Below are 27883 nucleotides of genomic sequence, written 5' to 3'. Positions count from 1 at the left end.
GATGAAAGGGTCAGCGCCGGAGCAGACGACTTCGTAAAAAGATACTGGGTAAACTGGTGTGCGCACAAAAACAGACAAACGACAGCAGAGAAGAGACAGGGACAAGCGCAGATATCCTGTCTCTTCTCTGCTGTCGTCCCTGTCTCTTCTCTGCTGTCGTTTGTCTGTTTTTGTGCGCACACCAGTTTACCCAGTATTATGAACCAACTCGCCCAGCTACAAGTTTTATTGAATCGTAAAAAGATATCTGAGCTTAATAAACACATTGGGGAACACTGTCGTGTCCTTAACAAACAGCAGTGGGAGGAAGTTTGCAATTCCATAGATGGCCAGATGCGTAACGGTAAATCTTGGAATCTCCTCAAGCATCCTCTCGACGACACCAATATAACGCGTATTCAGCGGCATCGCCTGAGACGGATTCTCCCCTTGGCTGTCACGGAATCCTAAGAAGCCATCATAGATAACGAAATGACTTTGAAAAGGAGAAAAGGAAGAAATAAGCGCAGTTTTGTGACTACCTCTCTCAATGGAGGGCACCTCTACAGTTCTGCGCAGGGAATGGAGGAATGGGAATTAAAGAGACAGAAGAAAAGGGATAAAAGAAGTGTAGTGAAACGCATTCGATCAGTCGCCGCACGCACGCGCGCAAGAAACCTCACGCGGAACACCCAATCCACCGAAAGACCACGGAGAAGCCCGGGGTAAAACGATGGGTCCATGAAGGAAAAAAAAAAAAACATGGGACAGGTGGAAAGAGGTTCGGGCGCTCCCCGACCAACAGAGAAGGGGGGAGAGTGTCTGCTCTCACGGCGCCACGTGCCTACAGGGGAGATGAAAAAAAAAAAAAAAGCCGTCAGGTATCTCGGAGGGGTGAACATAAAACTATATCACGTGGCAGTGTGGCAGCTTGGGCTAGTTGGTATGACACACGGTGGAGGAATATATTCCTCCACCGTGGTATGACATGACGATAGTTATAGCGGGAGAACAGAATGACGACACGGAGACAAGAAGGACACGAGCGCTAACTTCCAACTGAATTGATTGCGCAAAGCGCGAAGTTATATAGAGGAGACAGTAAACCATGAGACAAAAAACATGTGGCACAAAGGGCAATACATGAGTAAGGGGAAAAAACAAAAGCACATAAAAAAGCAAAGAAAAGTCTAAAAGGAAACGAAACAGCAAAGTAAAGGTAATCTAACTACTTGCGCGCACCGAAACTTTCGAGGAACTTTAGTTCCTTCTTGCACGGAGACACGGAGGGCTTGCTAATGCATGACACCTGTTCGCGTGCCATCTGCGCGGCCTCGACGATGACTCGGGTGCGCTCATCCCTGTGCTTGTACAGCATCACAGTGTCCTTGAAAAGGGGCACACAGTTGCATTCAGTGCAGTGCTGAGCAAGAAAACCATCTTTCCCGTGTCTAACATTGTTTGCGCGTTCTCTCAGTCGATCATTCAGACAGCTTCCCGTTGTTCCGACATAACAAGCACCGCATGAAAGGGGGGTCCTATAGACAACTTCCCGGGAGCATGCCGAGTACCTGTTTCTATGCTGAACTCTACATTCTGTTGATGACTGCGTTTTCAGGGTGTTTGTAGATTTGGTGAGGCTGATTAATTTGAACGGTGCAGAGAACAGGACACGAACTCCAACTCGTTTTCCAATTTTCTTGAGCCCGTGTTATATCTGGTGTTTGTATGGAATCACGGCTATCTGAAGTGGCTTTGAAAGAGGAAAAGGGAAGAAAAAAGCGCAGTCCCGTTACTGCCTCTCTCAATCGAGGGCACCTCCACAGTTATGCGCAGGGAAGGGGGGAATGGGAATTAAAAAGACAGAAGAGAAGAGGTAAGAGTAGGGTGGTGAAAAGCATTCGATCACTCGTATCGTGCACGCGCGCAAGAAACAAACGTGGCAGGCGCGATATACAGAAAGACCCGCCAAGAAGCCGGGGGTGAGGAAATGCACCCGTTAAGGGGAAGAAAGAAAAAAAGAGAGAGAGAGAAAAAAGAAACCACTGGACAAGTGGAAAGAAGTTAGGGCGCTCCCGAACTAGTATTGAAGGGGAGAGGGTGTCTGCTGAAAGGGCTGAACGCGCCCACGAAGAATGGGAAGGAAAGAAGAAAAACGAAGAAAAAGAAAAAAAAAAGAGAGAAAAAGCCGTCAGGCAGCTCGGAGCAGCCCACGTAAACAAGGACACGTGGAACTCCGAGCAGGAACAAGGCGTGGTGCGCAGCGCGATGTAGCAGTTGTTGGCTGTCATGTTGTTGACCGAACTATGTTGGCTGTCACCCTTGCAAAAACCCCGTTGTAAGGTATGCTCACACATGATTTGAATAATATGTGGGGTTTAACGTCCCAAAACCACCATATGATTATGAGAGACGCATGCCCACACATGACAACTTCGCACTCCGTAACTAGCAGCGCTTCAAGCTTTACCATGACAATCAACGGAGACTTCACTTGCGACAGCGCCATTGTTGTGTAGATGCTTGAGTGTTCCACACGCCACCAGAAATACATCGGTCACACCGAAACGTCATTCAGATTACGCTTTAACAACCATAGAGCCGACGCTTCTAACCTACCGCATCTTTCACTGTCAAAACATGTCCAGATGCGAGGTCACCCCTTTGCAAACATCAAGGCTACCATATACCATACTATTGTCGGGATTTCAAACGCACCATGACCGAGAAGTTCGCGAATCCTGGCTCATCAATAAATTCAAGTCTTCACGCTGGCATAAATGAAAGCATCGGACGTGTCACCTTTCTTTGTGGGTGACAAAGTTTATCATATTCATACACTATCCTCCCTTCTTCCATCACACATACTATTTTTTTTTCTTATGCACCCCACTCTTTTTTTTTCCACCACATTTTGCATTAAAGTCGCACGTTCTATATTTTGTATAGCGACTAGTGACTGGTAAAACGTTTTTTTTTTTTTGTGATCTTTCAGTATTCATGTGTGCCGTGCGATTGATATCTGTTTTGCCACGCATGTAGGCCTCGATTGATATCTGTTTTGCCACGCATGTAGGCCTCGATTGATATCTGTTTTGCCACGCATGTAGGCCTCGATTGATATCTGTTTTGCCACGCATGTAGGCCTCGATTGATATCTGTTTTGCCACGCATGTAGGCCTCGATTGATATCTGTTTTGCCACGCATGTAGGCCTCGATTGATATCTGTTTTGCCACGCATGTAGGCCTCGATTGATATCTGTTTTGCCACGCATGTAGGCCTATAGGCCTACATGCGTGGCAAAGCAGATATCAAGCGCATCTACTTCGGCACGGCACACATGAAAGTACTGAAAGATAATCTCTCGTGTTTCCTTCACGGTCTCATCATCGTTTTACTTGTTTATATGTTTCACTGATGCGATGGCTTCCTATTCATATGTGCCTTAAGTTGTAGCGCTTATCTTGTTACACGAGATGATAGAACAAAATGAATAGTCACAGATGTTTGATTTTGATCTCCGGACTTTTTTTTTTTTTTGAGATAGCAGTGTCTCTTAAAAGCGGCATATGCCTTAATTGTTCACTTTTCATTCTCTGACGAAGGCCGTGCCACGGCCGCAACGTAAACCTATAAAAAAAATGGCTTGTTTTCTCGTACGTGTACCAGCTTCTTTTCTGATACGTACCAGACCCACTGAACTGTCCCACAGAACACACACACACACACACACACACACACACACACACACACACACACACACACACACACACACACACACACACACATATATATATATATATATATATATATATATATATATATATATATATATATATATATATATATATATATATATATATACTTCATAAGTCATACTTCATAAAGAAATTCAGATCACTTACCCACGGAATCAACGAGAGCCCTGGGCGACTGACGTGCCTCCGCGACGTTTCGTGAAACACAGAAATTGAATTACTCAACTAATTTATTTATACATACGTGAAGTCGCACACATAAGTTGGTCAATATAGCGCGTGAAACTAAACGAATTCGATGCTACGTGAACCAAACGGCGTGTGTTAGTATTCTTACAAGAAAACGTATATTTACAGATATTTACAACGATTACACGCGATGACAATGCCTGGTGCACTGGCGGGCTGGAACCAGTCTCTATCCACTTCGTAGTCTTCTCTTTTTGCCAGGGACCCTCTACCACTTTATGCCCCAATCCCACTACTGCCTTGTGGCACTACCCCGCGGCGTTAAAGCGCCGACCCGGCGCTTGTCACGAAAGGGGAGTGTTGGGTGACACATAAGGCTTCAGTCTTACGACGTGCACAACAGTGGATGGTGGTGGCATTGAGTGCGCTTCGTCGACGACTCGCTGTATCTCGTAGGTGAGGTTGCTGATCTTGCGAAGGACTTTGTATGGTCCGTCATAGCGAAATAAAAGTTTTTCGGAGAGGCCGATGTGACGACATGGGGTCCACAAGAGTACGAGAGAACCTGGTGCATACGAAACTTCACGGTGGTGACGATCATATCGATCTTTCTGAGAGGCTTGAGAAAGCATGAGTCGTTCTCGGGCAATCTGTCGTGCTGCGTCGGCTCGCTCTATGGCATCGCGGACGTATGTGACAGGGGAGCTTGAACCAGCGGGAAGGAGTGTATCAAGAGGCAGAGAGGGTTCCCGTCCATAAAGAAGGTAGAACGGGGAATAGCCTGCGGTGTCATGTCTGGAGGAGTTGTAAGCGAAGGTTACGTAGGGTAACGTTGCGTCCCAGTCACGGTGGTCTGGAGAAACATACATTGACAACATGTCCGTGATAGTGCGATTCAGGCGCTCTGTAAGTCCATTAGTTTGTGGATGGTATGCCGTTGTGAACTTGTGGTTCGTGGAACAGGAACGTATGATATCCTGGACGACGCGAGATAAAAAGTATCGGCCTTGGTCAGTAACGAGCTGTCGAGGAGCGCCGTGATGCAATATGATGTCATGTAGCAGAAAGTCGGCGACATTGGTAGCGCAGCTGGTTGGAAGAGCGCGGGTGATCGCATAACGTGTCGCGTAGTCGGTCGCCACGGCAACCCATTTGTTCCCGGATGCAGAAGTGGGAAATGGCCCGAGAAGGTCGAGCCCTACGCGGTAGAATGGTTCAGCAGGGATTTCAATAGGGTTAAGAAGGCCAGCTGGAAGCGATGTTGGTCGTTTTCGACGTTGACAAAGGTCGCAGCTGGCAACATACTTTTGCACAGAGCGATATAGGCGTGGCCAGAAAAAACGGCGCCGGACGCGATCATAAGTGCGAGTGACTCCCAGGTGACCAGCGGCAGGTTCATCGTGAAGCTGTCGGAGAACATCTACACGCAAATGGGAAGGCACGACGAGAAGGCGGTCAGGGCCGTTAGGGCGCATGTTGTGGCGGTAGAGAACTCCTTCATGAAGGAAATACAAGTTCAGAGAAGTGGGTGGAGTAGCGGAACTCAGGCTTTCTATGATGGGAAGTAAATCCGTGTCGCGGCGTTGCTCAGAAGCGATATAAAGAAAGTCTGATATTGATAAGACGCAAGCCTCCGTAGCTCTCTCTGTGGCGTCTGGTGGATCCACTGGATACCGTGACAGGCAGTCGGCGTCTTGATGGAGGTGACCAGATTTATACACGACCGAGAAGGTGTATTCTTGGAGGCGTAGAGACCAACGACCGAGACGTCCCGTGGGATCCTTTAGCGAGGAAAGCCAGCAGAGTGCATGGTGATCAGTTACAACAGTAAAACTGCGGCCGAAGAGGTACGGGCGAAATTTAGCGACAGCCCAAACAAGAGCAAGACACTCTCTTTCGGTGATTGAATAGTTCCTCTCGGCAGGGGATAAAAGGCGGCTGGCGTAGGCGATGACACAGTCACGTCCATGCTGACGCTGAGCTAAAACAGCACCAATTCCGTGGCCACTCGCGTCCGTACGAACTTCTGTCGAGGCAGTCTGATCGAAGTGGGCTAATATTGGCGTAGTCGTGAGGGCTGCAATGAGCGCCGAAAATGCAGCACTCTGAGGCGAATTCCAAGTAAATGGGACGTCTTTTTTAAGAAGCTCGGTGAGAGGCCGCGCAATATCGGCGAAATTTCGGATGAAGCGGCGAAAATAGGAGCACAAACCAAGGAAGCTCCGGACATCCTTATGAGAAGAGGGCACGGGAAATTGAGTCAATGGGCGAATTTTGTCCGGATCGGGCTGTACCCCAGATGCGTTAACGAGGTGACCAAGTACAGTTATTTCGCGACGGCCGAAACGGCATTTGGAAGAGTTCAGCTGAAGACCAGCGTTGCGAAATACTTGGAGAATACTGGACAGTCGCTCTAGATGGCTTGCGAACGTCGGTGAAAAAACAATTATATCATCCAAGTAGCATAAGCAAGTGGACCATTTGAAGCCGCGCAGAAGGGAGTCCATCATGCGCTCAAAGGTGGCCGGCGCATTACAAAGCCCAAACGGCATTACTTTAAATTGATATAACCCATCGGGGGTTACAAATGCTGTTTTTTCTCGGTCCCGTGGGTCAACAGCGATCTGCCAATAACCAGATCGAAGGTCAATGGACGAGAAAAACTTTGCGCCATGAAGGCAGTCAAGGGCGTCATCTATTCTTGGTAAAGAGTAAACGTCCTTCTTAGTGACCTTGTTGAGATGTCTATAGTCGACATAAAATCGCCATGTGTTGTCCTTCTTCTTGACAAGCACTACCGGGGATGCCCACGGACTAGATGAGTGTTCGACGACGCCTTTGGCGAGCATTTTCTCGACCTCTTTCTGGATGACAGAGCGTTCGGCGGCGGAGACGCGGTAAGGGCGGCGATGAATTGGGTTGGCATCGCCGGTGTTGATGTGATGGGTCACAACTGATGTCTGGCCTAAAGGGCGGTTGTCAAGATCGAATATGTCCGCATAGGATGTCAACAGACGGTGGAGGTCTTGTGCTTCGGAGGGCGAAAGATCTGGCGCTATCATTTTGGCAATGTCAATGCTTGACAGGTTGGGCGCAGTGAGCAAGTTGACATGCGGAGTAGGTTGCTGAGCCGACAGTTCAGAAATATCACACTCTTGCAGCGACGACATGACGCCTAGTTTAATACCAGCAGGCAGCACATGCGTGGAGAAACCAAAGTTCAAAAGAGACAAATGAGTCTGATTGTGGCATACTCTCACCACGGTGTGCGGGACAGCAATGGAGTGCTTTAGCACAACGTCGGTAATAGGTGAAACGACATATTCACCATCGCGCACAGGCGGATCACACACGAGCTGCACGTAAGTCGCGGCTTGCGGCGGAAGATGCAGGAACTCGGTGGCGCAAAGGCGACTTTGAGCGTCATGGGCAACAGCGGCGTCAAAAGGCAGTTCCAACTGAAGAAGACCTGTCGAGCAGTCGATAAGGGCGGAGTGCGCAGAGAGAAAGTCGAGGCCAAGAATCACGTCATGTGGGTACTGCTCAAGCACGGTGAACAATACGACGGTCTGGCGCCCAGCAATACATACGCGAGAAGTACACATGCCGAGAACGGCAGATGTGCTCCCATCGGCAAGCATTACTGCACACTTAATAGGAGGCGTGATCACTTTTCGCAGTTTAGTACAGAGAGCAGCGCTCATGACTGAAACTTGTGCACCAGTGTCTATCAGGGCTGTAACGGTAACGTCATCCACCAAAAGGTCCAAAATATTGCGGCGTGTAGGAATCGTCAACAGAGGATTTGCAGAATGGGTCGTTAATGCAGCGTCACCTCCGGGAGCTGCATGGTCTAGTTTCCCGAGGTTGAGGGCCCAGGTCGTGCAGGGGACCTGGATCGAGAAATCATCGGCGAGAGAGATCGGCGGCCTTGGGGTGATGGCGACCGGCTGAACCTTCGGCCCTGAACGTTAGTAGGAGCAGGCTGTGGATCGTACGGAGTAGAAAAGCGGCGAGAACTGCCTTCAAAGCGACGCCATGTCCCAGTGTTCCAAGATGAATTGGATGACCAACGATTGCGACAGTAGCGTGCAATGTGGCCGGCGCGAGAGCAGTGAAAGCAGATTGGTCTATCATCCGACGTTCTCCATTCAGCAGGGTTCCGGTAGCGGGAAGGGTAGCGTGAAGGGTACACCGGAATCTGGTTAACAGAAGCCGAGCTCTCGGTGGTGCGAACAGCGCAAACAGGTGTGATGCCGAGATTTGCTATTTCTTGGCGAACGACGGCTTGGATGAGGGAGACGGTGGATGCGTTGTCTTGAGGACCGTCAGAGGCGATGGCTGCAGGAGCCATTGCTTCGAGTTCGCGACGAACGATTCGGGTGACATTTTCGGACGATGTAGCTTGCGTGAACTTGGGGCTGTCTTCACAGGTCGAAGTGGCTGCAGTATTAGGCAGACGCGCAAACTGGCGGGTTATGCGACGGTTCTTGGCGTGCTCGAAGCGCTGACACTCCTTCACAACCACGTCGACGGTGGCGCAATCTTTAACGATCAACAGATTGAACGCGTCATCGGCAATTCCCTTCAATATGTGAGCGATTTTGTCAGTTTCGCTCATGTTCTCGTCCACCTTTCGACAGAGGCCCAATACGTCCTGTATGTAAGATACATACGATTCTGTCGATGTCTGCACGCGACATTCCAGGTCTTTCCTCGCGGCCTGCTGTCGCCCAAATGGCCTGCTGAATAACTCGAGAAGCTTCAGTTTGCAAACGTCCCAGCTGGTCAACTCCGACTCATGCGTCTCATACCAGGTGAGCGCCGTATCCCGCATGTAAAATACAACGTTGGCCAGCATCAACGTAGGGTCCCACCTATAGTATTCGCTCACGCGCTCGTACAAAGCGACCCAATCTTCAACATTCACCTTGTCCTTGCCTGTGCCCGAGAAGGTTCCGGGGTCTCGTGGAGGCAGGAGAATCAGAGGAGGCAGCTGCTGGTGCTGGTGCTGGTGCTGGTGCTGCTGAAGCTGCGGCTGCAGCTGCGGCTGCTGTTGCTCTTGTGGGTGGGCCTGTTGAGCCATTGCAGAAAAATGAAGGTGGCGACCACTCCGAAGTTCCGTGTTGGTTTGCCGGAAAAGCCAGGTAGGCGTATCCAGCACCTCCACCAATAATCTTACAAGAAAACGTATATTTACAGATATTTACAACGATTACACGCGATGACAATGCCTGGTGCACTGGCGGGCTGGAACCAGTTGTTGTTGTTGTTGTTGCCCCTTCGCACTGGCACATACCCACTATGGGGGATTGGCCATGAAATCTAGAAGTATCCTATATGAGATATATTAAAAGGTTTATCCTTAATGAAAAAACTAATGATGTAATAGAAAATAATAATTAACTAAAAAGGAATATTAAACTAAACAAATAATTGAAGATTGAATCAAGAAGAGAAAAGGTGAGGTAATACTACAGTGGAAGACAGAAATTTTGAGTAGACCAGACAATCGAGCTTATCTCACCCGGTCACAATCAAATGAATATGCAAATTTCATTCAAAATTAGACAAGTGTCTTCAGAAATATATTTAAGCAGGCATTATTATGACATGCGCTTTGATTCTCGAATGAAATTGCATACAGCATCGAATACGCTCCTGTGGCAATGTCCCAAGCTAAAGGCACCGAAACTTAGAACATTATCTGCAGTTAAATTTAAACCTACTGCTTGAAACGGAACAATTAAAAGTCTTTTCCTAATTAATGAATAGTTTTTACATGTTATAAAGAAATGCTCTATTGTTTCCGTTTCTTCACAGAATGGACACAGGGGGGATATCGCCAGACCAGCTCTGTGCAAGTAAAAGTTTAATGGAGGGACACGACATCGAAATTTGGTTAAAATAACTTCTAACTTTTTAGATTGACTCCACTGAGGTTTCCAGTCTCTATCCACTTCGTAGTCTTCTCTTTTTGCCAGGGACCCTCTACCACTTTATGCCCCAATCCCACTACTGCATTGTGGCAGTATTATTAGACTTTATTTTCATTTCTGAGTACTTTTTTAGTATTATTTATTTTTATTTGTTCATCTTTTACAAGAATACCCATTCATTTATTTTCAGTATGACTGGTTGTACAGTTTTCTGCAAGAGAGGGCAGGTGGAGGGAGGGGGAGAGGGCACATTAGCTTTCCAACGTGGCCATTATTTTCCGAAAGCTGGAGCGGGTCGTATGCTTCTTGTGTGTATGTGTGTGTGGGGCCCGATGCCGCGGGCCAGCCGCCGAACCACGTGAACTTAAACTCGATCCATGTGTGGGATGCGAGTAAGCGGCAACATGTTTCACATTGTTCCGTTTTTCTTGGTCGCCTCCGCTGGCGGCGCGTCTTACCTATACGCAGTAACAATGCCAGAATTACCCGCTCGTTTCCGGCGGCTCTCCGTCGCTCCTTTCTAGTTCCTCTCCTTCTTCTGCTTCTTGTCTGTTGCTACCTCGTTCGCCCGTTTGTCTCGTTTTTTTTTATTGTTTTGGAGGGTCTTCAAACTGCGAGGGTGACCGTCTGCTACGGGAACTTGTACCATTTCACTTACATCCTCCGAAGAAGGCTGGTCCACCAGCCGAAACTGTTAGGATTAAATAAATATTTTATTGTTTTGTTTCCTATACTGCACTATTTTCGAAGTTTATAACTTTTATTACGGTAGCCGGAAGAAACTCTGATCATCTATTTTATCTCTCTCTCTCTCTCTCTCTCTCTCTCTATATATATATATATATATATATATATATATATATATATATATATATATATATATATATATATATATATATTTAAGTCACACATTTATGCCACACATCACTGCCCCGTTACCAATATCCATGCAATGCCCCTTAGCTCAGCTACTATTTTTAGGCGGTGCATTTCTCCTCCGACTACGTTAGACTTCAACTAGTTTTAAAACGTCATACTGTCGAAAAGGTGAAATTTACAGTGCGCACTTGTACAGAGACTCGCTATATTCAGCTTCGCCAACTGTAAAGGTTTGGCACAAAGCTAGCACCCAGATTTTTTTTTTTTTTTTGAGGAAGGGGTGCAGCAGAACGACTAAATTTGGCATTAGTGGTCGCTGTGAAGTCGCTGTGAAGATTAGAAATTAAGCAACGTGGAATAGGTAGGCTTACCTTAGGAGCTCACGGTAATACACCAAATCAGAGAGTACAAGGTGATATGGGATGGACATCATTTGAGGGCAGGGAAGCTAGCAGCAAGATTAAATTTGAGAAGTGATTGAGAGAAATGGGGGAGGAGCGTTGGGCTAGGAAGGTATTCAGCTACTTGTACATGAAGAATGTCGATACAAAATGGAGAAAGCGAACCAGAAAATTGACTGGTAAATACTTAGAAAACAGCAGGGGGCCAAACCAAAAAGAATTATTGGTTAAGAAGAAGGTGAAGGAAGCTGAGACCGATATGTGGAGAATTGGCATGATTAAGAAGTCCGCACTAGAGGTCTATCGAACTTTTAAGGAGGAAATTGCCAAGGAAAGGATCTATGATAATACTCGGGTAGTTCTCTACTGTTTGAGGCCAGGACGGGAGTGTTGCGAACCAAGACATATCGGGCCAAATACGAAGCTAGGGGTATACACGGTATGCAGTGCATGTGGAGAGGAGGAAGAAACTGCTGAACACTTGATAATGTTCTGTAAAACGCTTCACCCTCTAGTTCAGGATGATGGTGCAGAGTTTTTCAAAGCACTGGGGTTTAGGGACAGGGAGGGCAAAATAGACTTTAAGCGGGTAGAATTAACTAGAAGGAGGTTATACAATTGGTGGCTAAAGTCAAGGCACGAGTGAAAATTAAACCCTTCACTGCAAAGTACGAATCCTCAACCTCACTTTTTAAAAGGAAAGAAAAAATAAATCTAGTTTTTGGTTCATTAAGTATTACGGCTTAGAGGCGCTAGCCACCACCCAATCTAAAGGGTACAGTCATATCCATCTATCCACCCATCCAGGCCAGTAAAATACAGTAGGTCGTGGGTCGGAGGTACAGTTTCCTCTCTCTAATTGGTAGTGTATATGTATTGCTGGTGTCATGGCCGGCGCTTCGCCGTAAGGCCGCAGCAGTAGTGTAGTTTAGCTTAGCTTACGTGCGTGCTTCGTCTTTACTTTTGCCTATAATTACGCTATTTCCAACTGCTACAGCTGCGTGAGGATTGCTTCATGTTCTTCTCTAAGTTTGATGTTATGTGACCTTGGCATATGAACGATTCTTAACCGACGCTTTCTTGAAAGCCAGACATGTTGCCTTTACTGCGCAGGAGCCTTCCCGTAGCTGCGAGGCTGCGATACAGCTACTCGCCCCGTTATGTTGCTTGCGCTCAGCGCATGCTGATTGTGGACTCCCCTTCCGACAGGATCACTATAAGAACTCACTACGATTTCGGTCATGGAAAGAAGAAAACGCCGAAGTACGAGTACTACACTGGTTTCGCCCTCATACTGGGCACCATCGCTCTTTTCATCGACTTCGAGGAGTAAGTACGTTGCTACTCCTTTGGTTTATTCTTTTTTCTTAATACTTACCACTTTTCTTAACGTCCAAGCATTCTTGCACGTATATCTGTTAACTGATATCTGTTATTTATATCATAGTTTCAATGAGCTATCCGTTTACATTATGAACTTCCGCGGTATATATCTCGCGAACGGCGTCAGTAGTGCTCTTAACGTTTTATGATAGCCGATTAGTATACAGTAGTGATAGCATGTTTACGCGCATGCGTGATACACTACAAGGTACAATTAATAATGTAATGTACAAAAAAGCGTTACGGTTTTTTTTTTTTTTTAAATCTGATGCTTGTCATACCGTTTATATGCATCACATAAGCGCGCATGTACTGTTATGGCTCCCGTCAGCAGGCACACCTTTTCAAGTAGCCTGAAAATGGTGTTCATACTAAATGGCTCTCTCTCTCTTTCTTTTAAAGCCCACGAAAACCTATACACCTTTACACATCAAGGCAAAGTGGTACTTCTATTTTTATTATTTTGTACAGTGTACACATACAAAATGTTATTGGGTTGGTAATGGATCAGTGTGTTTTAGTACCCCCTTGATCTCCAAAAGCCATTCTAACCATCATGCGCTCTAATCTTCCACTGATTAACAATAATTTTTACTCCTTTGAACAGGCAGCTCTGACATGAATGAAATAGAAAGTTTGTTTCATTATTTTGCTTAGAACATTCAGGGGTTATCTCTGTTATAACCGAGATATCTGGGTTTCTTCATACGAATTCCGGGGAATTCTCAAAACTAAGCCAATATGCCACAGCTCAAAAAAATAGTCTTTTATGTCATTGTGACTAGCACCATTACATTAGCATAGGAAAGAACAGGTTATTTGCTATATGTAATGGATGAGACATGGCGTCAGTCAGAACACCAGTTTATTCTGACTCTTCGTCTTCCTCGCGTTACACATTTCCCCCTCCCCCCTGAGAGAGTGTCAACTTATTGGGACAATAGTAGCGGTGCAGTTTGTTGACGAGCACAATGTCAGTAGTTCTGCTTAACGGTGCCACGCATCGGTCGATCTCATAGTTCACAGGAAAGACTCTGCGAAGAATTGTGTAAGGTCCTTCCATGACCGAACTGAGCTTTCCTTTGTTCGGCTACCAAGGTGTTTCATAGAGGACCAACTCGCCAGGTTGGAGATCTTGTAGTAGGAATTTTTCGTTATAGATGATCTTGTTCTTCTCATGGTAGGCAAGCGTGGTCTTGATTGCACTTTTCGTTGCTTCTTGCACACTCTCCATTGGTGCGTCTAAAATTGTGTCGTATGAAGGGAGTTCATGCATGAGGTATGATGGTGGATATCGTGTTACTTCATGTGTGGTTCTGTTGTATTCATTGACGACATCCGAAGGATGTTTGACCCAAGACTCCTGTGGCTGCTCATTCATTTTGCACTTGAGGCGGCTTACAATAGTCTGATTCGTACATTTGTTCATGCCATTACATTGAGGGTGTTGGGAGGACGTGAACAATTGGTGTACACCATTGCGTTTTAGGAACTTCTTGAATTTTCCAGCTGTGAAAGCTGGTCCACGATCAGATAGGAACTTCAACTTCTTGGGCTTTCCTGCAGCAAAGATGGTAGTGATGCACGGGAAACGCCCAGACATACCGCGTTGCGTGGTCGATCGCCAAGTGAATAAACTTCTTTGTCGAATCGTATCCAGAAAAGCCACCTATAGCGTCCATTGCTAAAAGATCAAAGGGTGTTCTGCAGGTGATAGTCACTCAAGAGATCCGGATCTCTTGGTTTTCGGCTTCTTGCAACGGACGTAGGCGGACGTAGGATGAAACGTCTGTGATGATTTCCGGCCAATAGTAGGATGATGACAACAAGGTCAGAGTTTTCTTTACTCCGACGTGTCCGAACTGACAGTGTGCTTTCTGCAGAAGGCCCAGTCGAAGCTTGAGAGGAACGTACACTTTGCAAATTCCTTTACGTGTCACGATAGTGATCCCGTTTTCCGTTGTGTACTTGCAGCGAGGGTGGTCATCCTGGTAAGTTTGAAGTTCTGGTAACGAAACGAGTTGAACCATAGGGCTCTGCGACAATGCGTCCACCTCTATGTTTTCTGCCTTTTTGATGTCGAATGTTAACGTCATACACCAAGAGCTTCAAAGACCATCGAAAGAGCCATCCGTGGTTTTTTTAAATGTTTTCGAGCCATTGTAAAGCAGCACGATCGGTAACAACAGTGAATGGTCGTCCATGGAGATAGCAGTGCCACTTTTCAATAGCGTCAATTATAGCGAGGCATTCGAGCTCTGTAATGGCATAATTTAATTCGTGCGTGAGTAGCTTGCACGAGTGATAGGCAGCGTATCCTTGCACGAGGATACGCTTTCGCCACCTACCTCGGCAACGACAGCAACCGGGTATGACGCCCTAACGCAACCCCGTGATCCCAGTACGTTTACCGGAGAGGACAATGTGAATGTGGGCAGGTGGCTTAGTATGTACGAGCGCGTCAGCAAGCAGTATGGCTGGGACCCAACCGTTATGCTTGCGAATGTCATATTCTATCTTGACAAGACCCCTCACATCTGGTTTGAGACCCACAAGCATGAAATCACAAGCTGGGAAATGTTTAAACAACAGCTCCGCGACCTTTTTGGCAACCCGTTTGGTCAACAGCTTGAAGCCCGAAAACAATTGGCCGTGCATACACAGACGTCCACCGAGCCTTACTTGACTTATATTCAAGACGTCTTAGCATTGTGTCAAAGGGCTGATCCCAACATGACTGAGGCTGACAAGATATCGCACGTTTTAAAAGGAATTTCTGATTATGCATTCAGCCTGCTTGTATTTACGAACGTAACGATCATCGACGCCGTGATCAAAGAGTGCCGCCGTCTCGAGCAGCCGAATAGTCGACGCATTTTACACCAGTTCCAGTGCCTACCCAACACCGCTGCAATGTCGTCTTGCGAAGCCACTCCTTGTCAGCCGTCTACAACTGAAGACGTGACGCACATCGTCCGACGAGAACTCGAGGTTGCTTACCCGGCTGCCAACAAACCGACGTTGCCTGCGCCTCAACGCCAGCTGTCTCCTTGATCCAGGCTGTTGTCCGCCAGGAATTCGCTAACCTGGGTATCCTGTCCACTACACCCACCCTTGATAATACTGATCCCTGGATAGCTTCTGTTGACATGAGACGTCGCCGTCCGTACTCTCTTCGAACCAGAAACCCGTCTGAATGGCGAACAGTTGATGATAAGCCAATCTGCTTCTGCTGTGGCTGCGTGGGACACATGCTCGTTACAGCCGCAGTCAGTGGCCATCTATGCCTTCTGGCTCGTACCTCACTTACAGTATCTCATTTCGTTCACCCCTGCACAGAGTCTACAGCATTTACTACCCCTGAGGACTACGGCCACCTTGTCCCGTTGTCGCCGCCGCCTCAAAGCTGCCCTTCTCACTCAAATACGCGTCACCGCTCTCCCTCGCCATCGTTTAACTGCCGCATGTCTTCAAAAAACTAGGCTGTGCAGCTTCTGGAGATGAAGCTGCTCTGTCGACCTTACCCAAAAATCCTCTGTTGACCTTACGTTTGAACCGGAACATCCTTGAAGTATATGTTGATAGCACACCTGTTGAAGCTTTGATTGATACGGGCACTCACGTCTCTATTTTGAGTTCGCATTTTCATCGTCACATGAAAAAGGTCCTCATGCCTCCCTTGACCAGTGTCGTCCAAGTTGCAGATGGCGCAAGAGTCCCTGTCGTCGGTATGTGCACAGCTCAACTTACCGTAGCCGGTCATCAAGTGGCCGTCTTTTTTGCCGTCCTTGCAACATGTCCACACGACCTCATACTAGGCCTCGATTTTCTTGCTGCCAATTCTGCTCTGATTGATTGCTTCGCTGGCGTGCTCCGCCTTGAACTGCCACAAATCAGTGACGCCCCGTACCAACCTACATGCCGATTACAATGAAGCGACTTTGTTCACCTGCCTTCCAAAACTGTGACGTACATCGATTTTCTGTGCTCACCAGCTGTGCCCGACGATGACTATTACGCTACGCCTCTCACCGACGTACTCTTTGCGCATAATATTGCAGTTCCCTACACGGTGCTCAGCATCACAGATAACAGAATTTGTCTACCACTTGTAAATTTCGGCTACATGAATCAAGTGCTTCCACAAGGAATTTCTGTGGCCCTGCTTTGTCCGTTGCTCGATTCACAAACTGAAGTTCTTGCCTTAGACACCCTTGCTCCAACGCAGCGCACAGCACTCGCAGCACATTCGGGCAGCCGTCAAATTGTAGATATGATGGCCAATGATCTTCCGCCTCCGCAAGTTAAAGCCCTACAGCATCTTCTCAAGGCCTACCAAGATATCTTCGATTTTGGCGACCGACCTTTAGGGCAGACGTCCTTTGTCCAGCATCGCATACACACAGGTGATGCCAATCCTGTTCACCGCCGTCCCTACAGAGTGTCTGCTTTTCAGCAGAGCATCATTCAGAAGGAGGTCAACAAGATGATAGCGAAGGACATTATTGAACCATCCTCCAGTCCAGGGGCATCCCCAGTGGTATTGATGCACCGCCTTTTATTGATGCACCGCCCAGTTTGGCCTATATAACAACGACCACACGTTAAAGGAAGCAATAAAAGGTTAGGAGAACATATGAATGATATATGCAAAGGAATTAGTTCAAACCTTGTTTTGCACTGCAAAAGCTGCAGGTGCCAGCCTCGATTTCCGGGCGTGAGTGTGCTGGCACGCCACATGGACAAGTTAACTCGTGAAATAGCTGAAGCGTATTTTATTAGAAAACATAGTGACGGATGCGTGAGTAAACCTTCGGTGGCCTTGCATGACAAAGAGTTCGCGCTTTTAGATAAGGGTTAGCCATTGTATCATTGTACCTTCTTTTTATCAGACCATTCCCCAGAATATGTCACGTTGCTCACGTTTGCTGTTAAAAGGTTGCCTGTTGTATATATTATCATGTGTGCTGTGAATAATAAAATTCAGTTGGTAGTCAGCGCTGGTGTTGTCCTCTTTGCCTTCCGTGCCTCGCCTTTCGTCTGTTTCTTCTAGCACCTTCGTGCTCGCGCTGCAGTCCTTATTACCATGAATTCAAACCAACTAGCCCAAATCGCCATTCTTCATCAAGGCTCAAGCGTTACCACACTGCTCCTGCTGTGGGCCCGTAAGCTCGCTGGGTCGGCGCTTTTGCCGCCGGGGGTTGTGTTAGGTGATTTCGGCTGACTGTAACAAGGCATAGTGGGACATACCCAAAAAAAGGGTGCCTCAGACTGAGAGTGAAGAAGTAGACGTTGTCCGTGAGCTGTGTTGTGGCTACGGGCTGACTACAGTTATTTTCCACGTAACAATATCATCAAAATAATTAACGACATTCTTCAAGTTACGTTTTCTAATAACTGATTTCACTGCTCTTTCGAACGTAGCAGGAGAATTTCTCAAACAGAAAGGCATAACAAGCCACTCATAATGGCCATTCGGTGTGACGAAAGCTGTTTTTGGGATGTCCTGTGGGTTCATTTTGACATGCCAGTAGCCTGATGTGATATCCAATGTCGAAAAAATATTCCGATTTCCCCAGGTAGTCTAGATTATTGTCTATACACGGAATAGCTTGGTAGTCAGGCACAGTGACAGAGTTAAGCTTTCGATAATCAATGCATAAACGCGTACGTCCTTCACCTTTTTTCTCTGCAAGAATGACGGGAGCCATGGATGATGAAAAAGATGGATGCACTACACCTTGCTTGAGAAGTAAGTCCACTTGCCCGACAATTTCCTCTTTGTCTGCCGGGGAGCATCGATACGGTGGTCTGTCGATAGAGACGTCGTTGCTGAGGGCAATGCAATGTTGTTCATCCGCGATACATCCGAAGTTCATCTGAGACTTTGAGAAAATGTCCTCATAACTGTGAAGCACCTCTCTCAAAGCAGCTTGTTGCAATGGTGGAAGGTGTGTGACATCAACGGCTTGGAGTGGGGTTGTATCGGCGCTGAAAACACACTTTTGAGTTTGAAAGGAATTCTGCAGAGCTTTGTTGTCTTGAAGCAAAGTCATCGTGTTAAAGTACATTGACGAGTTGAAAAAAGAGGTGTTATTCAGGCCTATCAAGAATTCAGTCTTCATGCCTGGCAGAATGTGTGCTTGGGCTGCCCGCTTTATCTTCTCTATTTCCAACTGTATGCGTTGTGGGGTCTCGAATTGGCGAGCGAGGACCACGCTACGCTCTTGAAGTGAACGGACACAGAAGACGCGGCCAATACAAACCAACAAATATACATTTATTTGACTAATTTATAACAACAATATCGTCCGCCGAATGATACATAACTTGTTGTAATACGCTAGGACATCGTTACACAATAACATGACAAACATGCCAACACACCCAAGGCGTCGCCGCCAACGCTTGACTTACCACGAGGGCCCCCCCGGCGCGCAGGCCCGCGGCGCCACACGCGCCGAGGACCCACGCTAGAGACAACCATTCGCGGGTACCACCACGCGCCGAAGAGGCTCGCTCAACTCTCGCTCGCCACCAAGGCCTGCCTTCCACCAGGGGTCACCGCCGGTGCTACCACTCTGCCAACAGTGGTGCTCAACGCAAACACAACGCCACCTATCGCTCGGTGGTCGTCACCCGAAATGCGGCCTTGGGGCGAGACATGTGCGTCACACGGCGCAAACAACTTCACAGGGGGTGTCAGCACTATCACATTCTCTCAACCTTAAATCAAACCATATCCCGAAATCCAAAATTAGCTACACAAGCTTTAACGAAAAAAAAAAATGACATCGCATAACCATAATGTCCTTGCACCACGACACCGCCGTCGGTTGACACTGCTGCACTGTCCGGCTCGACTTCACCTCAGTACCGGCCCCGCAACACAACGTTGCCGTCGACGCGACGAACCATCGCTAGCGCCGACACGTCTTCCAGTTGCAACCAGCACTCACGAGGGCGCCGGACTGCAGGCAGTTGCGCAGGCCCCAGGCATCTCCATCGCCCGACCTCACGACCGCATTCCTGGCCAGAGACTCTGAAGATGCACAGAAGACAGCCGGCCGTGGATGACATCCCTCCCGCTGAATACATCAACAAAAAAAAAAACTCGAAAGAAAACAATCGAGCAGGTCCTAGGGAAGAGAGCTTCAGGCTTTTCGGCCACGTGGTACGATGGTCAGTACTGCTAGCTAAGACATCGGTGTTGGCCGAGACGCCCATCAAAGTAAAACAAAAATCACTTTTTGCTATCTCGTGCATCGCAAGATCAAAAGAAGTGCGGGAAGTGGAAGCAGAGCACAACACCTCAACGCCACGATCCACCTAGTTGTGCCACGTGCGACAGGCGGCTGCGCAGAGCCTTAGGCCTAATTAGTCGCTCGACAACAACCGGTATCCACCCAGCACCCAGCCTAGGTGCAGAAGAGGCAGCCGCGAGGAGACATCCACTCTGCGAGGTGGCCCTATCGATCGCCGCACACAGCAGCTTACCGAGCGATTGGCGTCCACCGCCCCGGGCGGTGTCACGACGCCCCGGCGTCGAGCCGCAATACAAGTCAGCAACGACGCCTGGCTCCCTGAGCCCAAAGAGATAGAAGAAGCTATTTACAGAAAATCGGACTATCCACGAGGCTTCCGTACTCACTCGCTTCGGGCCTGGCCTACAAACCACGTGCTCTAGGCCTTGCTAACTCCAGGATGCGGACCGCATGGCTCTCGTCCTAATTCAACAACGGTTTTGAAAACTAACACCAAAAAACAACACTTGCGAGCAGAAAAAAAATAAAAACTCGAGTGCCAACAAGTTCAAACACATTACAAAACCAATATCCTCCCTTCTCAAAAAAGCACACCGCCGACCCTAGCAAAGAAGTCCCCCTAGGCCTACTCTACACCCACTCTAACAAAAGCTTGTACCAAACCGCAAAAACTGTCGTCCGGTACTCCACGAGCTCCACGTTGGGCAGCCTGTGTGGAGTCTCGAATCGGCGAGCGAGCACCACGCCACGCTCTTGGAGTGAACGGACACAGAAGACGCGGTGGGTATACAAACCAATAAACATACATTTATTTGACTAATTTATAACGAGGATATCATCTGCTAAATGATACATCAGTCGTAAGTAATATGCTAGGACACCCTTACACTATAACACGACAAACAAACAACACAACAAACACACTAACACCCAAGGCAAGGCGGCGTCGCCAACGCTTGACTTGCCACGCGGGTCCCCGACGCGCAGGCCCGCGATGCCCCACGCCGAGGACCTACGCTAGAGACAACCGTTCGCGGCAGCCGCCATGCGCAGAAGAGCTCCCTCAACTCTCGTTGGGTCTCGAATCAGCGAGTGAGCGCCACGCCATGCTCTTGGAGTAAACGGACTCAGTAGACGCGGTCGGTACAAACCAGACAACGTACAAACACATTTATTTAACTAATTTAGATGACGATATCGTCCGTCGAATCGATACATATATCGTTATCAACACGCTAAGTCATCATTACACAAAATTACCAAACACTCAAACAACATAACACAAGAGCACACAAAAGGCGGTGTCGCCAACGCTTCACTCACCTCGTGGGCCTACCGCAGGTGGCTCGCGGTGCCGTCCATGGCAGACCCACCGTGAGAGACAATCGTTCGCGACAGCCATCACCCGCAGAAGAAGCTCGCTCAACTCTCACCCGCCACCAAGGCCTGCCTTCCACCAGGGGTCACCGCCGGCGCTACCACTCTACCAACAGTGGTACTCAACGCGAACTCAACGCCACCTATCGCCCGGCGGTCGTCACCCGAAATGTGGCCTTGGGGCGAGACACGTGCGCCACACGGCGCAAACAACTCTACAGGGGCTGTCAGCACCCCCACAGCGTACGCGGCCCAAAGTTTTTGTGGTTGAGGTGACTTGTTGGACACTAATGCATGGATCCTTGAGCAACTGCAGCTTGAGTTTTTTTAACACAACTTCATTGATACAGGTAATAGTCGCTCCTGTATCCAGAGTTGCGTTCACCATGTGTTTGTTTACAAGTGCACCAAAACGTATTAATGAAGCTTTGGGCCGCCATCTCCGTTTCTCTGGTTGTCAGTTAGAGCAGACACCATTTTACGACGAGGGCACTCATTGTGCCAGTGAAACTGATTTGGCGAACCAGCAGATGCACAATGTCGGCACTCACTGTGAAGGGTGCGCAACGATCCTGCAGGGGGCCATGATCGCGTAGAATGAGGCTTTCGATGCGTGAGCTGCCGTTTTGACGAGTGTTGGAAAGCATCTCTGTGGACAGAGTCTTCCGCTTGAAGCGCAGCAGCAAGCCACTTGGCTGGGGTGGTGAGCGTCAATCCAACGAGGTGCCTTTCGATCTCCTCAGGTACACCGTCGGCCAATCCTGATACTATGTGAACGTTCTTCAAGTCTGCGAGACTACCAAGGCGCGTCTTCTCTTTGTAGTAGTGCCTAATGTGCTGTTGTCTTTTGAGCCTGCAGTGTATGAATTGGCGGAAAGGGTTGCTGGCAGGTGCAGAAAATCGTGCCATCATGCTTGTTTTGATGCCTTCCCACTTATCTTCTGCGTCGAAAATCTCGGTGAGGTACCAGCAAAATGCCGCACCTTCCAGGTACTCGCTGATGCAGTCAATGCGATCTCATTCAGACCAGCTTACGTTTCTCGCCTTCGTTTTGAAGAGGTGCAGCCACTTGTCAACAGGGACGTCGTCTTTAGCTCCGATGTATTTCGGCAGGCTGATCATCTTCTTTGGGGGGCTCATGATACTGCTGTGGTAGATCCTGTCGACTTACTGTAACAAATGAGACATGGCGTCAGTCAGAACACCAGTTTATTCTCATTCTTTTTCTTCTTCATCTTCCTTTCCCCCATTCACCCGTGAAGCATAACATAAATTTCAGTTTCGTCTCCTTTATTCTTGGTAATCGTTAAAAAACCCGTTTCTCCCTTTCCTAGCACTTGATTTATTTTGTAGAGTTACCGTCAGCACCTATTAAGGATTCTAGAAGAATCGTCAAGAATCGTCCTTTAACATCTATTACTTTATTTATGGGTATGTTCAGAGCTTCACCTGCTGTCGTAGCTTTAGTCTTTCTTATGTTTAGAAATAAACGAGCCAACTCATTTTCTTTTCTGTGTTGAGCCTTGTGAGGTTAAAGGAGCACCAAGAATGTTTTTTTTTCTTTTTAGCTGTGGATCGAATAATTAGGCTGTAGGACATCAATTTTTTGAGAGTACGACAAATATTTTTCAAATTAATGTTGTTATTTTCTTCATCCCATGTTTGTGTTCTGTATATCAATATTGTGCTGTTTGACAAGATGTTCCAACTACCTGGCATTCTTAATTGAATACTATTTGAAATTCTGTGCTTTCAGGCTTGGTGAAAAGGTGGACAATGGGATTGAGGCTGTTCGAAAGTACTTTCGTGTGTCCTCGGAAAGTAGTGTGTCACATTCTGGTGGTAGGGAGGGTGAAGAGGACTCTGATGTTGAAGAAACAAAAGGAAAAGGAAAAGGAAAAAAAAAGAAAGACAAGCCTGGGTTTCGTGACCGAAAAGCAAGTTGATTGCTCATTATATTAAAATGTGTGATGAAATCAGCAATAAATAGATATATTTGTATTCACCTCATATGCAACAATGTATCATTTCTAACTTTGTGGATTATCAGCACGTGCAGTTTACATTTTCTTTTAAGGATACATTGCCAACTACGATCTTATAGAGATTGTATTACTCGAACGGTTGATTGACAATTTTTGTGACAGTGACAACATTGTTTTTAAAGGGGCTGTAACACTAATTTTTCATAATGGATGCTGTCTCGCTAGTTGCATTCGTGATTTTTTTACAATGCCACGAAAAATATTACATGTTATCATTGGCAAAGCAGCTTGGAATACCTAAGCATTCATGGGGGTCGAATCGTCTCTCTGCATTGAACTACGATCAGCCAATTTCCTAGGAGGGCCATAAGTGCTGCTCCCCTGAAAAAGGAAAGCTTGTGGCGTTGCATAAAAAATTTTGGCTATTTTCACTCCACACACTACAGAATTGACTGCAACCAAATGATCTGTGTGCCTCGCTAGATTGTTCACAATAGAGAAACCTTATTAGGTGCTGGAAGAGCACTTGAGCAGGTTTCTGCATTTTGAACAATCACTGTGTCAGTGCATGACTTCACAGCATAACAGTAACAGTTTTGGGCTTCTGTGCTACATATCATTGGTTCTGGTATTATGGAAACTTCATTTCACAAATTTTATTGTTTATCCATTCCGCTGTTGCTATTCACTTTTTCATTACTTTATATTACATTTTATGTCCTTATTTCTCATCGCATTTGGAGGCACTGCACTGATTCTGTGGACAGAAAACTTGCACACTTTTTCTGCACTTTTCAGTCATGATGAGTATTGTAGTGCTTTTAATAATGTAATTGTAGTCCGTGAGCTCAAGTACTTCAAGCAGCAAATATTACTTACTGTGAGAAATCCAGAGACGTAATCAACTAAGTCACAACAAATGACTAATTTATTAATTCAAAGCACATATTGCATTTACAAATTGTGGCGGGTGAGCTTGCAAGGCATATCTGTTTTGGTCCTATTTTCAGGTGGATGTTACACTTTCGAGATATATATTCCCATAGTGTGCAACGAAATGCCTGCATATTCTAGTTACTTTCATGCTTCAGTGCACAGAATGGTGTTTTCTTTAAAAAGCAACTGGAATAATACTTCTCTTTTTTGCATTTAATGGTGCTTACCCCAAAATCTGTGCCACCTGAGCTCAGACTGTTATCACTTAGGTACAATATGTACTGGTATATTCATAACAATAAAATAAATAAGTCAGTAATAGTTAATTGGTCTACAATGAATATTGATTGCTCATGCAAGTAATAGTCTCCATAATGGGTAATAGTGAAAGCAAAATAATGGTTTGAAAATCTTGTTATCTTTTTTACACACAACCTGATGAAGCAAAGAAGAGCATAGAGCACATTATTTTTAACTAAAGTGTAGGGATTGTAATGCAAATGAAAATGAATTAAAGTGGATGAAAAAAAAAAAAACACCTTTGCCATCAAGAGGGCCTAAACCCACAATCTTCGAATTACACATCCAGTGCTGTACCAGTTGAGCAGGCATTCACCGCCCACTTTGTTGTGTACTTCTGCACGTTCTATGTGACACAGCCTAGCAAAACGGCCACACTTGCTGCCGGGGCTACGAGTGGTGCTGGCTAGCACTCTCAGTATAGCAAGTTAAGGAATACACAACAATGCGAATAGGAGTAAGCCCACCACCGTAACCGAATTGGTAGAGCATCGGACGAGTGTTCGAAGGCTGTGTACTCGGGCTCCACAATCAGCAAAGGTGTGTTTTTTGTCAATGTCAACTTATTTTCAGTTATGATATAATTACTACACGGCAGTTAAAAACTGACCATAATATGTCCTGAGCTTTCCTGGCATTCATTGTTTGTTGACTTCATTAGGTTGTGTCTGACAAAGTAAGTGAGCCTCTCGAATTATTCCCTCACTTTTGTTCTTTCATGTAGGGGGTCTTGTTGGGTTGGCAGGTTTGATGCCTTTAGGTGGTGTGCAAGGGTTTATTGGACAACTGCCAGCTCATAAACAAGATAACCTACTACATGATGCTGTCTGGTAAAAAGAATGCTCTACGCTCTCTGTCTGGGCTCTGAGTCATGCTAGCTAACTCTCCCAATATAGCATGCGCAGAAACACACAAGATGGATGGGGTAATGCCTGTCATCATAGCTCAATTGGTAGAGCATTGGGTTCGTAATTCGTAGGTGGTGGGTTTGGGCTCCACCAACAACAAAGGTTATAGTCCAATTTACTTCATTTTCATTTATGTCATAATTACTATACTATAGTTAAGATGCAGATAATGTCTCCCGTGAATTATTTGGCTCCTTTGTTTGATAGCTTCATTATGTTGTCACTTCGGGTAATATAACTTTAAGGACTACAGTAGTGGCATCTGTCACAGGTGATATTTCAAAATTCTGTATTGTCAAAAAATTATCTTATATATACATACTGAAGGATCCAGTGAAGTTCTTTTATCTTTTTCTTACACTGGCTCAGACTCAGAGTTGCAAAACTTGAAAAAAACCTATCTTGTCCACTGCCACCATTATTTTTAGGAGTAAACATGCGCTTTTTGAAAGACACACAAAAATGCAGCTAGAACCTATAGCTTCTCGAGTTCTCTGGTATTGAAGTGTCCCTGGTAGCTAGGTTTATGCAGTTGACTCTACATCTGCTTCGCTTAATTGGAAAAATTGTCAAATCTATCGTAGAGCAGTGCCTGTCAGGAGTAGGGATAGTGTGGACTAAAGTGCAAGAGTGTATGTGTATTCTGTGTCGAGAACATGGAGTGCAGGATTGCAGCACTACCATCTCTAGTTGCATTTTTCGTACCTCCTTAACACCTATGAAATTCATTACATGAAATTCATATTGTAGTTTTGGGATGTAAAACCCGACAATTCTATTAGTTCTGAACCATTCTACCAAGTAGAAGAGGTAAGTTTGTGAAAGTGGAAATCGCCATCCACCCATCTGCAGAAAAATGCTGCAAGGAAATTCAAACTAATTTATGAGAAGAGCTTTCTAGTTGACAAAAAAGTCATTGTGGTCCAGTTTGAGCAGAGTTGCGTTTCACAGAGTCTGGCTATTACTGTACTAGAACCTGCAACTTTTTAGCTCACTAACTTCGATGTAGTGTAGATGCTGTTTCTGTAAGTGCTTTAGAAGCAACTGTAAAAACTGGGCGCCGGATTCACAATAGATATCTCGTTACCAAATGCTCCCTTTTTGCAATGCCGCAAGTTTGTGTGCTCGAGCTCTGGAATGAGTTGCTTCTATTGTCATAGGGCTGTTGACTTCACATTGAAATTGAAAGCAAGAATATAGATGTGATTCCTAGTGCCCAATACTTGCCTGGCAACATTATTCTAGGTCATGACTATTTGCTTTTCAATGATGTTCAGCACAACGTTAATAGTGGAGTAGCCAACCTGAATTCTTATTCCTCAAGTTGGCTGTGTAGTCAGGATTTCCATAGTAGGTCTGCCAAGCTAAAACAACTCACAATTCTTGTTTGACACAGTGCAATACTTGCGAACAGCATTGTGCACTTTCCAAAACAAGCTTGCTATAATGGAAGAATTTAACTCTCAGCCATAGATCAGTGTTCATACCGTAGAAGCTACACACTGAAGAACTAGAGCTGGCTGTTATTGCAGAACATATATAATAAATGCCAGCCATTTATGTCTTCAGGCCAGGTTTCCAGGGGTGGAAGTGCTGCGCCACTGGCACCATTCTGCGCCAATGTGACCTGCTGCGCGAAGCGGCGCCTTAACGGTAATTTGCGCGTGCAACACCAAATTTAGCCGAGTTTTATCATCAACTGAGCAACACGCGAGGGCTACACAAAGGGTGCAACCGCGTCCATATCAAATTAAGTTCGGTGACATCGCATTTCGGTTCATGCATGAATCTTGTTAAGGTGGTGTTTGTGTGCATACCTCATTATGCGACTCTGTATATGTTTTAACAGCAAAGCTGTTAGCCCAACCATATAAACTGAAAAAAAAAAAAAAAGTCAGTTTCACCGTTGATGAAGTGATGACGGCAATAGCAAAAGTTTGTAATGGTAATGCGGCACGCGCTTTCTATTTTTGCTACTGTACCATTTCGCGTGTAACGCTGCCTTGCGCAATCCGCTCCCTAATGACTGGGAACAATCTTGATAATCTTAGAACAAACTCTACTGTACACGCACAATGTGTACTGTAGAGTTTGTTCTACGCAGCTTCTAGCGATAACGCGGGAATCTTCGATGGCACACATATAAATGCCAACGCACTTTGCTGCTTGGCAGATTATCGACGGCCAACACTGTGGTTTGCAGCTATCAGCCTACAGCTTGTATTGCTTACAGAGTGACATTTTGTTTTCCGGTACAGGTACACCCAAATAAGGTTCACTCATGAAAACAGTGGCTGCTGCCTTCGCCAACCTTACGACCTCGTGTCAATACGAACATAGAGAGATATACTATATTAAGAGTGGCCACTGGAGCTTATTCGCAGCCCAGAAAGGGTCAGACCAACCTATAGATGGGGTACCCATCCTCGCTTTTGCTCCTTTAAGACATGCAGTAGCCTCTTCAGGAAGACAATTATTGCCCAACTTTGGCATAAATTTTTTGCAAAGAAGAAATTTTATTAACTTGTGCAATTTTCTATATACGCTCCACATCATGTCCCGCTGAGGACATTTAATGCATC

The 27883-nt window shown here is 46.3% G+C and overlaps 1 protein-coding gene and 1 long non-coding RNA gene across 8 annotated transcripts in view; one reads left to right on the top strand and one right to left on the bottom strand.

Annotated features, from left to right (window-relative positions):
- Positions 1-11967: 11967 nt before the first annotated feature.
- MICU1 (Mitochondrial calcium uptake 1) overlaps positions 11968-27883 on the top strand; it is an 84548-nt gene continuing 68632 nt past the window's right edge. For 2 of the 7 annotated variants that reach the window (XM_037413983.2, XM_037413982.2), the window contains exons 1-2: positions 11996-12476; positions 22929-23109. In XM_037413983.2, coding sequence (XP_037269880.1) covers positions 12241-12476; positions 22929-23109 — 417 coding nt within the window. In that variant the 5' untranslated portion in view covers positions 11996-12240. The other 5 variants (XM_075879196.1, XM_075879197.1, XM_075879195.1 and 2 more) reach the window with 5 other exon arrangements.
- Positions 18850-27883, bottom strand: part of LOC142776131 (uncharacterized) — a 79754-nt gene continuing 70720 nt past the window's right edge. Inside the window, exon 4 of the long non-coding RNA XR_012887331.1 lies at positions 18850-22342. This is a non-coding gene — a long non-coding RNA (uncharacterized LOC142776131). The remainder of the gene's footprint in view (positions 22343-27883) is intronic.

Source organism: Rhipicephalus microplus, chromosome X, assembly GCF_043290135.1.
Source record: "Rhipicephalus microplus isolate Deutch F79 chromosome X, USDA_Rmic, whole genome shotgun sequence".
Taxonomy (NCBI): Eukaryota; Metazoa; Arthropoda; class Arachnida; order Ixodida; family Ixodidae; genus Rhipicephalus; species Rhipicephalus microplus.
This window is presented reverse-complemented; position numbering and strand designations above follow the sequence as displayed.